At 40.1% G+C, this 12,183-nt stretch overlaps 1 protein-coding gene across 1 annotated transcript in view; it reads left to right on the forward strand.

Annotated features, from left to right (window-relative positions):
- The first annotated feature begins 10,661 nt into the window (after positions 1 to 10,661).
- Positions 10,662 to 12,183, forward strand: part of gabra2b (gamma-aminobutyric acid type A receptor subunit alpha2b) — a 44,179-nt gene continuing 42,657 nt past the window's right edge. Inside the window, exon 1 of the mRNA XM_078261525.1 lies at positions 10,662 to 10,732. Coding sequence (XP_078117651.1) covers positions 10,662 to 10,732 — 71 coding nt within the window. The remainder of the gene's footprint in view (positions 10,733 to 12,183) is intronic.

Consider the following 12,183-nt stretch of genomic DNA (forward strand, 5'->3'; position numbering starts at 1 on the left):
AAGTGGACATTACCTCAGTGTTCGCAGTAATAGCCACGGTCCTGTTCATACTGATAGGTTAAGTCAGATTCAAAAGTGTACACCATTTTTGCTCGTGTTGCATTCTAGATCAAGAAGAGAGGGAGATAAGGAGAGTCTTTAAAAATGTATTCCATAACAACTGCCACATTTTCACTTTGGGGCCTCTGAAAGATGTGCTGCTGCACAATATGTCTGGCACTCATCGTTTAATACTGAGCAGTTTTGCACCATGTGACAGCAAGCTGTAGAAACCAGGTGTGAGAGCCCACGGTTTAGCTCTCTGCTGTTTGTACACTGGCTCGGTAGTTAAATATAGCCGTGGATAAAAAGGGAATTATTTTCAAAATTCTGAAGAGTGAAGATGGCAGACGCAATATGACCAGCAAACGACGGAGGGTTTATTTTCCTTGGTAACCTGATGGAACAAAAGCAACAGTGAGTGTAGAATACTTCTGCAACATATATAGCATTGGCCAAGTCAGAAAAAAAGTGACCTTTTAATTTGAATAAGCTAAATGTGCCTGTGATTCATCTATTGATTTATATAAGATACAGAAGAAGAGGCAGAAATGAACAGATGTAGCCTTAGCATTTTGTAACAGTGAGATCATCTGGCAGCCGATAACATGAACTCTAAGTGAACTTGTATTTGGCTCCATCTGTGGTGCTCAGGGCTCAGGGCGGAGGTGTTTCTGCGCTGCACCTGCCAATCAAACAGGCAAGTGTGTTCAGGCTTTTCATTCCCGCTGACGAGTTTCAGTTTCTGTATGTGGTATGTTTTAGTGGTCTGTTGATGCTAAAGACCTAGTCCCAAAGACCCAACGACCCCTTTTTATTTATTCATTGACACATGACAGACAGACATGTAGGAGCTGTCTTCACAGAGGTATACTGGACATTTATTATCATTTATTCATTCAGAGTGAAGTGTTTGTTCAACCGTCAGGTGTACATGTCTGAAATAGCAATGAAAGTGGATATCTGTTTGTTCGGGTGGATTTCAAAATGATTTCTTTTCTCCCTTTTTTTCTGTCTTGTGGATCTTCTAACAGGCGTACAGGCACAGTTGTTGTGCTGGTAACTGTGTGATGTTTCCTTTATAGAGAGTGCTCAGTGCTGATGTATGTGCCTAGATCAGGGATCTTTTAGGCTAAGGACCCCTTAGCTGAAAAAGAGACTGAGCAGGGACCCCTACTAATATTGTATAAAATTGAGTTGCACTGGGCCTACAATAACATGTATGGAGGCTTAAGGCCTTTACACATGGCTTTTTATGGTGCATACAATACTAAGCTATTAAAATAATTGTTGACTTACATCATGTTTTCATGTTAAACATGCATGTAGCACAGTGAATCTTTAAGCTAAACTGTATCTGTGGATGGCTTACCTATAGGCCAGTAAGCCTATCATCAATGTTGAGTAATTTCTTTTTCCACAAATAGGCTGATTTATCCTTGCCAATAATATGTGGATTCATGTTAATATACATTTTCAGACAAAACTTTCTGAAAAATTATCAAACAATAATTTATTGGCCCTCCTGGAGTAACTCTGAGGACCCCCTGTTGAAGATATTTGGCCTAGATGAAGGCTTTGTGCCAAAACATATCAACAGTTTTGTCAGTCCATCAGTTGAAAATAAAAATGATCAAAAATGATCAAGAACAGTGCCTGTCGGCTTCTCTCAATGGTCCAGCGTGATAGCCTGAATGCCGGTGGCTATTTATTTTTGATGAGATTTCAATCTCATCAAAGAGGAATGCACAGGTGGGATTTACCTAGTGGGCTCACAGCAGCCCTGGCTTGAGTGAATGTGAATCGGGAGGATGATGTGGAAAATATGTAAACTACCCACACATTTTTTTTCATTAAATTTGTTTTTACACACTTCATTTGAACATTAGCCTGGAAATCCAGACCCAAATCCGAAAGATTAAGGGTCTGGCACTGAGTAATGAAAATGGCCCAACTCAACCAAGCATGCATTTGAAAATCTCACTGCACGCAATTGGATAACACTACGACCAATCACAACAATACACGGGGTGAGTATCCAGAGCCCCATACGCTTAGCTACCAGCGGAGCTAACTGGTAGATTAAACGCTTAGCTACCAGCGGAGCTAACTGGTAGATTAAACTCTTAGCTACCAGAGGAGCTAACTGGTAGATTAAACTCTTAGCTACCAGCGGAGCTAACTGGTAGATTAAACGCTTAGCTACCAGCGGAGCTAACTGGTAGATTAAACTCTTAGCTACCAGCGGAGCTAACTGGTAGATTACATTTTTGCTGTATCCGGTCGGCAAAACAGCAAAAACTTCCTTCTTGCAAAGGAACGATTTGAGCACCGTCATCTGTTCCTCTTTTAGATAAAAAGCCAAGTCTGACTCGTTCATTGTAGCGGCCAAAGCCGTTTCAAACAACTGGAGTTCATCCGTAGCCATCTTGCAATGTTTACTAATGACTTTGACGTCGCAGCGCTGTCGTCGTCTGTTTAGCTCGCCTCTGGCCCGCCTATATCAGATACACCGATGTGATTGGTGCGGCTCGGCTACAAGGGCATAGTTAATGAGCATCATTAATGAATGCCAGAGTGACTCGCTGAGCAAATTCAAATTGTGCTCTTGCGAGAACTCTGGACTTCCAGGGTATTCAACTAATAATGGTAACACTTTGAGCCCAAAATGCATTCTATCTATACTTATAATGCATAACAATCTTCTAATCTACTTCTTCTTAAATATAGTTATATGCACTCATAAATATGCATTATGCTTTATAACAATAATCATAACTAGGGCTATCAGCGTTAACGCGTTAATCGCGATGCGATTAAGGGCCGACGCGATGCGATAATTTTTTTAATTGCATTAATCGCATGTCGGCATTTATTAATTTATTTTACACTTCACTCGGCTTTGCGTCGTGCCTAACAGGCTACTATTTTGACCCTTTGCAGCACCGTTACTTATCATCAAGCTGCCACTTCCTCGTAACACATCTTGCTGCTGCAGGCTGCAGGCTGATGGAGAAAGACAGCAGCAATGAAATCCTGAATGGCGCTTTTTATTTTCCAAAACTCCCGGACGGCTCGTAGACAAGTCGAAAGCCATATGCACGTTGTGTAAAGCCAAATTAAAATATTACCGAAGCACGTCAAGTTTGAGCTACCACCTACGGAGCTAAGCATAGTAGTACAGTTAACGTGATGCTACCAACTAGCATGCTACCCACTCAGGCAAAGCACTATTTTGGAGAGTGCTACTTGCCGACCTGTGGATGAAACCAAATCCCCAAAAATTACTACAGCTCTTGCGAAACGGGTGGCAACTAACTGCAGACCTGTCAGCATCGTAGAGGACTCGGGTCTTAAAGACGTACTACGGTTGTCGAGGGGGACAGCAGTTTTCACGGATACACAGCCTGTAGGACACGGAGAAAGCAGCCACACTGGTGCTGCAAACGCTGTCTCATTAACCGGTGATCACTGGACGTCAGTGAGTAATCAACATTATTTAGGAGTTCCTAAACACTATATTGACTCTGGTAAGGATAGAGTTTTAGTTTTTTAGTTAGGTACTTGGAGGAATTGTGCAATAATGACAGATTCACACATTTTTCTTTTGTTTACAGTAAATAAATAATTACAAATCTTAAAATCAAGTTCATAAAGTAACTTTCTTTGCATTCATTTGATTCCCAATCAAGATACACTGGTAAGAATTGCTTTCCATTGTTAATATGTACTTAAAAACTGTTCTGAAATGTGAAATAATAGAATTTTAATCATGTGATAAAATATGCGATTAATCGCTATTAACTATAGAAATTCAGCGATTAATCGCGATAAAAAAATCGTTTGACAGCCCTAATCATAATACATTATACAGCATGTGACCTTATCATAGACTATTTGACGCGTAGGCTAGAATTTAGAGGGCGAGAGATATAGAGACATGTAGCCTGAATGCAATGATCCTTTATTTTATAACCACATTTTCAGACACTGCGACAATGTGACTGTGAGATTGGCAGTCGAATCACGCTCCTTAGATCGAATAGTCGACTATTAGGGGTGACCCCTACAAGATATATTCTTGGAAATAAATATATCCAAGAAACATGCAACCATCATTTCATGCAACTGCTTAATTAGGTGACTGGAACATTCTTTGGTCCAAATCAGTAGTGTTGGTCAAATGAAGCTTTGTGAACCATTTTCTTTATTTTCTGAGCTCACTAGATGGCGCTCTCTGCTCAAAGAAAAAGGTTAAAGGAATGGCAATTCAGTGTGTTTTCAACCCTTTGTTGAAGAGAGAGCCCCATCTAGTGGGCTCAGAAAAAATGAAAATGGTTCACGAAGCTTCAATTGGCCATCACTACAATTCAGGTACTGCCTACGTTCCATAGCAACCACCTTGGTATGTGCAGGCTGCCAGCCAGCCCAGGTGGACCTATTTTTATTGTGAACATGATTATTTATTACTAAAAATCTGTTTAAATTGCAATGTGACTATAACTTCATATTGCCATACTGATCTTGCTACTTGACAACACATTCTCACTCCCATCTCCTAAAATACAGACACTTGGTCAGGTGCCTTTGTTGTTGTTATTGACGCTAAAAGAGTCCTTTAGCGTCATATAACACACTTTAACTAAACGCGCTTGGTCGGGACTATTGGCGTCCCTTTTGACACAGTTGTGTTAAGGAAAAGGTCTGTGACACGCGGGAACAGGAGGGTTGAGTTTAGGAAAAGGTCGTGGGTGGGCTTAAACCCTGTGTAGCTGCTGCTCTCCCCTCTTCTACGAACACGCTGAAGGACGCTTTTTTCGTCGTTTCAGACACTGACAGCCACTGTCCAAACGTCCTTATTTTACGAGTTCGGAGTGAGAACAAGGTTGTACTTGATCAGCGTTTTCTAAAAGCAATAGCTCACTTCAGTAGGCTGTGATTATATCACAGCTAAGCTACCCGACATAAGTAAAAAGGTGGTATTGTTGCAGCTAGCAAAAATCTGTTTCGATGTTCATATGGCAACTGACTAATATATTACAGACTTCAACAATTGCCAACCTATCCTTTATTGGCTGCATTCCTTTTTAGTTGTTTCAGTGCAAGTGCAAGTTCTTTAACATAATACATTTATTGGTGTTGTGCATGTTCATCTGCACACTTTACAGTGATGTAACAGAGCCATCGTTGGTGCTATTAGCTCTACCTGTGCTTCTTTGTGTGCTCCTAGCCACGTGCATTCATTGACTAGGTTAACATTTTCAGAAGCAGATTAAAGTAACTAAAATATGAATATTTCATTTGACGTGTTGAATTTATGTCGCCATAGAAGGAGTACAGTCCTGTAAGTCAACTGAGCCTCTAGTATGAAGAATAATACATAAGGGTGAACATGAGGGTTAATGTGTGTTTGTGTGTGTGTGTGTGTGTGTGTGTGTGTGTGTGTGTGTGTGTGTGTGTGTGTGTGTGTGTGTGTGTGTGTGTGTATAGCAAAAGGATTTTTGAGGCTGACCTATCACTTTAAGAGCTCCTTGATGGGCTCCTCATCTTTTTTCTCTCACAACATCTTTCTTCTGCCGTGCATGGCTTGTTGCCGAGGTAACAGGCCTGAGACTGGTTTAGCATTTCCAGCGATGCCCGGTGAATCAACTCATGCTGACATGCAACTGACAACAACATGCTGCATGGTTGGCTCAGATATTTTCTCCCCAAAATGTCAGCAGAGTCAACAACCACCTGGTGCTATACTCTTATATCAGGACCATAACAAAGGCACCGTACATGATGTTATGTTTAGCGGCTCGGCGTGACGGCAAATAGAGCAAACTGAGCTCTGTGTGACGACGACACTGCTTTGAGTTGTAAAGAAGAAAATCAAATCTTTTTCTATAGCTGTTTCCAAATCTATGAGGAGTGAGTTACTGTGTTTCTCCAGCAGAGGTCACTGTGTGTTTGTGTGTGTGTGTGTGTGTGTGTGTGTGTGTGTGTGTGTGTGTGTGTGTGTGTGTGTGTGTGTGTGTGTGTGTGTGTGTGTGTGTGAGTGTGTCTATTTGTGTGTTTTCCTGGATAATTGTGCATGCATGTGAGTCATATCCCCACACATGGCTGTGAAACATTTCATTTTATAACAAGCAGACATTTTTGTTCAGACAGCTACTGCTGACTATAGTTAGATACACTTATTTCATAGTTATTCCGAAAGGAAAATAATTCAGTTGGCTCGTTAAAATGCACAACAGCAGCAGCAGCAGCAGCAGCAGCAGCACACTTTTCTGTCACCTGTTTTTTTTATCGACCAAATCCTTATTGAGCTGCTGTACCGCTGACTAAAAGAACATCAGTCAGTTCCTGCCTGTCTGAATCTGCATGTGTACTGCCCCCTTGGTATTCCTGCTGCTTAGGGGTAATCCGTCTGTTGGAAACCAATGCATGTAAAAACAAATGGTTAACGGACAAGTCTGGTACCAACAGAAGGTAAGACTGAAATTACTCAGCCCTCCATTAATCATACTAATGATGGATGATTTTTGCACATTTGGTTTGCACTATTCATATTTAGTATGTGGCTTTAATCAAAGTGACATAAATCACAGTATTGTAAGTTTTAACATACCGTTCACCATGTTAACTCAGATTGGATCATTTTCGGACACCAGCAACACCGCTGATCCTAAAACACCGAAACCAGGGCTGACAGTGATAAAAGGGTAACATTTAAATCAAACAAATATTTACAGCTACCTTTCAACCTGGAATAATTTGCTTCCCTTCCTCTAAATGGACCTGATCAATATGCATTGTCACTCATTGTGCCCAACTGGGACACACTCAGGCCTGGCAGTAGGTATGATGCAACATCTTGCAATAAACAATGTGCTGTAAGAGTGAGCAACACAGAGGCTTGAAGCAAGTAAAACCCAAAGTTTACAGGAAAACTAAACAGGAACACACAGTTTAATATAATAGATAACAGTAAAGGAGGAGATTTTGTTTGGTTTGTCCTCGATGCCCTTGCTTTTCCTCAGCCGGCTGTTTCCTGCCTGTTGTGGTGGACTTGATGACGGGCCATAGGGTCACCTTGACTGCAATGACCTGCCTCATCAATCACTTGTCACAGCTACGGATTAGAGCAGAGATCAATAGGACAGCCATCTAGTCTGAAGTATAGCAAAGGAAGGCAGCGACTGCTTGATAAGGTACAGTGGTGTGTGTGTGTGTGTGTGTGTGTGTGTGTGTGTGTGTGTGTGTGTGTGTGTGTGTGCATGTGCGTGTGCGCGTGTGTGCGCGTGTGTGTGTGCGTGTGCGTGTGCGTGTGTGTGTGTGTGTGTGTGTGTCTATTTGTGTGTTTGCATGGATAATTGTGTGTGTGCGTTTTGGTTAACAGGGTCTCCTCAACGCTCGTTTGTCCTTTTTTCCAACCTGTCTAAGCATCTGGCACAGTTACCTGACCCACAAGACTGTGTGTGTGCGTGTGTGCGTGTGCGTGTGTGTGTGTGTGTGTGTGTGTGTGCGTGCGTGTGTGTGCGTTCTGGTTAACCAGGTCTCCTTAGCGCTCGTTTGTCCTTTTTTCCAACCTGTCTGAGCATCTGGCACAGTTACCTGATGTGCAGCACAAACATTTTTTTTAATATATATTTAACACAGCTGTAGATGTATACACTCAAATGATTCATTTCTGTATAAACCTATTAGGAGGCTGTGGGGCAAAAATTGCATATTAGAAAAACAAAAACAAAATGTTACTCAATTACGTAAAAGTGATGTGCAGTGGACATGTGGGTTTTTGGGGTCCCTAGGCGTCTCTAGGAGTCCCGCACACATTTTGCTCGGTTGGTAAATCAGTCATGAAATGAGTCAGCATCAATTGAATTTTCTTAATTTCAAAGATATACTGATGTTGCTAAAACAAACAAAACACACACTTTTTCTGCAATAATTAATATGCACGTCTTCTGTTATATTTAGCTCTTAATTACCACAGACTGACATTTTTTACCAAATTAATGTCTTATGGAATTTATGAATAATAAAGACTGTAAACTATCACATTTGTAGGGCTGTTCCCTGAAAGTGGAATATTCAAATTCTCAGTCGGTGACCTCTCTCGACTGAGATTCTTCACGTTGAGCAGTTGTTGTTTTTCTGCTCAGTTTGCAGCTACTTCTCCTCATCGCTTTCACACTGCTCCCTGAGGAAAAATCATTCTGTGACTATGTCGTCCTGTCTGCTTGGTTAAGATGTCAGCGACAGGTGCAGGACCCATGGTGAGTCCGATGGAGGCAGCTGCCCGGAGTAAGAGAGGATTTGTGCCGTCAGGCCCCGAAATAACATTATCTTCTGCCTCCTGCTTGGAAGTGGTTAGTTTACGGCTCACAGCAACTTAACATGATATAGTCTCTTAACTCGGAGGGCTAAACTGGCTTGTTTACTTTGTTACGTGAACGTCTTGTCTCCCTGAGTGTCCCACTGAACCTTGTTAAAAAATGTGGCAGTTCAATAAAGTGTTGCTTGATCATTTATTATGAAAGAAAAGTAACAAATAGTTGAATATTTTACAGCCAAATCCGATTTGACTGACAAAATTAGGATTCGGGAACAGCCCTACAAATTTCTGTCTTCACTGGTTTGCTGTGTATTGTTTAATTTAATTGAAAATACTAATACATATACTCATTAATCCAGGGCTACATGTGTGCAACCAATTTTATTTGTCAGTTTCTGATTCGAAGCAAGGGGAAGGCAGGGAAATGAGACTGCACGCTGTAAACACTGCAACTACAATACATATTTGTTGAAAAGGTTGACTATACACAGTCCTAGCAACAGCAACGTGTCAAGAGGGCCATCCATTCTCTCTGTCCCACACACACACACACACACACACACACACACACACACACACACACACACACACACACACACACACGCACACACACACACACACACACACACACACACACACACACACACTCACACACACACGTACAGCACCAAAGAAAAACACCTTTTAATAAATCCAATGTTACTGATATTTGGATTTTGTGATACCATACATTAGATCAATATTGGTCTTTATATTTTAGATATTGGTACAGCAGTATACAGAGTAACCACAAAACAAGTTATGAGTTACAAAGAATATGCAATGTAAAAAACAATAGGCATCAGTAAATGAATACTTTATTAATAAGTCATGTATCCCAAAGTTTGACTTAACATCAAATGATTAAAACTGTTGCTGCTTTAAGGCGCTGCTTATCCATCAAACACTGTCATTATTCAGTATTTCAGTGGAGAGTATAGTGTCCCATGGTCTAATTGCTGAAGTCCAGATTATCAGATCATTTTTTTAGCCTAAGGAAAAAAAAAGGTGAGTATTGACACACATATCAAAACATATCTGTCTCTATCAAAATGGACTGAACCCCATGGGTTCCATATTCAAACATGCCATTTCCATCACAACGTGCAATAAAGTCTGACTGCTCTGCATAATCGATATGGCACAATATACATATAAATATTGAGTGTAAGTGGAAACAGTCATTAAAATCCTCACGTTCCAAGGTCTCGGCTGCAGGCTTCTGGAAGGAGGCTTAGTTCATACCAGACTATCTCTAGGACCCAGTGCTTCTCCTCCTCAGTCTTTGTAGTTTTTGTGTGGAGATGAGGGAGACTGAGATGCTTCTTATCACGATTCACATCGAGCTTTTTTTTTTTTTTACCAACTGAGGGGGGTGCTGAACAGGGCAATTTGAAGCCAGGATCATCTCCCACAACTGCTGTTTTTTCATTTTTAATTATTGTTCATTTTTTTCTTTTCTTTTTAGCTTTTAGCCTATTTCACTTCTTTCCATATCACTGTTATTGTGTATGTATATTACTGTTTTTTTTTTTTTTTCTTCAAATTTTGGAACAAAAATTATGAAAGCCAATGTATTTCGTGTGCATACCTGCTGCTGGCTGGGACTATGATTTAGAAATGCTCGCAGCTTTGTTCTCATGACACACTTGCACTCATTCAGTCTCATCAAAACAGGAGAGAGCGCTGATTTGTCTTTAACTTTTTTGCTTCTTCGACGATTCCAGCTGCAGCAGGTACTTTCTGCTCTTGAGGTGAGTCTGTTTTTTTTTGTTTTTTTGTATGTTTTTTTCATCCAACCCCCCTCTCAGACACAAAGGAAACGTTTATTTTATTATTATGTAGAAGAGATGCTTGAAAGCGTGGGAGGGGAACACATTTTCTCACATAGTATTGGTTATGTTCTAGCCTATACGTTTAATTATTTTGTAATCGTCTAAATTGTTGATACAGCTTCAGATCGGTGTACTGACCTGATCCAATATTTTTGCTAACAGTAATGTTCAGTGAGTGAAAACGTGGGACGTGTCAGTGAATACTAATTGCTGTCAGTTGCGGTCTCTGCTGCTACTCCTTTTTGTCTATTTTTTATTTATTTTATTTATTTATTTTTTCGCGTGCCGAAGGGAATCCCTAGAAATAATTATGGGTACATTGACTGTATGGGTCACATATAAATCCACTGGCATGTCAAGCCGGTTCAATTGAGCCTCCATTCGTTCCAGCGGCTGTCCTGCTGTGTGTAGGTGTAGAAGCAGCCATGTGGAGCAGAGAGAGAGCGCCTCTACTTCCCATCTGCCTGCTGGCACTCACAGCTCTCTGGAAAACCAGGTGAGTCTATAGAATGGGAGACGCCTTGGAGAGAGCATAATGTATGAGCTGTATTATAGGCAGAGAGGATCACTCACTGTGTGTCTCTGGGGACGGACTGGAGGTCTCCACTTATCAATCACTCATTATCAGTGGACACTCAATGCGCAGGAGGCGAGGCAATTTACCGCCTTCAGTATCCTCAGTCTATTGCACGTGTAGTAGCCTACAATTTCTAATATAGGCCTAAACAATCCATACTGGTTTCCAAGGATATTTGGTGTTACAAATGAGATAGACCAGCTTGAGTTCTAGCCTATAGATCTATAACATGATTAATTGTTGTTTCAACAGCCTTTCTTATTAGGTAGGCCACAGCTAACTACAGCCAATATCAACCTTGAAATGTGATTTTGTGGCCAAATGGAATTTTTTTTCCCTCCAAGGAAATTAAAAGATAGGTTATATCTGAGCCCTATACTTCCTACTTTAAATTGATATGTCTGAAAATGTGTCTAACCTACTTTGTACCTTCATTTTTACTATGGCTGCAGCAACCCACTGTTTTATCAGAGGACATCTCACATTATCACATCAGGTGTAAAGTGACAGTTTATGGTCATTTGAGTGTTCACACTAGAGGACTGTTGACAAAAGAAAGAAACGGCCAATGAGCATGAGAGGCAATTTAAAATAGGCCACTGAATCCAGTATCCACTACGTCCCACTCCCTACCAATGTATAGGCTAGGCTGCTGTAGATTCTAAACACATCTGGATGCCAAATTGTCCATGAAGGCCTGTGGCTGTAGGTTGGTTTCACAGCAGACATTTTGACATATGTCACAGTATTAAAAGCACAGGTGTAACTAATAGGCTACAATTAATTACGCCAGAATTCTGCTTAGCTGCTTTGGTTTTAGGGTCCTGGTGTTATTGGCCTAAATGCTGGCTAACTGTCACAAACTGGAACACCAGAATAAAGCAGAGACATTGTTAACGTTTCAAAAGTCAAAAGGCTACTGTTTGTATCTGAATTGGTTTTTACAATCAATTCAGCCAATTCAAAAACAGTATTGCTGTTTATATATATATATATATATATATATATATATATATATATATATATATGATATAATAAATAATATATATTTTGAATATAATATATATATATATATATTTTGAATATAATATAATATATATATATATAGAAAAATAAAAATAAATCAAATATATATATATATATATATATATATATATATATATATATATATATATATATATATATATATATATATATATATGCAATGTGCCAGCCGTGCAGCGGTACATCCGCAAAAAAATAAAATAAAAAAAATTATATATTTTTTTTGCCACTGGTCTAATGAAACTTGTGTAGGCTAATTCTGTTCAGAAATTCCAGATATATCCAACTTTACAACAAGGAGGCTGGAGGTCTGTACATTAACATTA

Source organism: Sander vitreus, chromosome 10, assembly GCF_031162955.1.
Source record: "Sander vitreus isolate 19-12246 chromosome 10, sanVit1, whole genome shotgun sequence".
Taxonomy (NCBI): domain Eukaryota; kingdom Metazoa; phylum Chordata; class Actinopteri; order Perciformes; family Percidae; genus Sander; species Sander vitreus.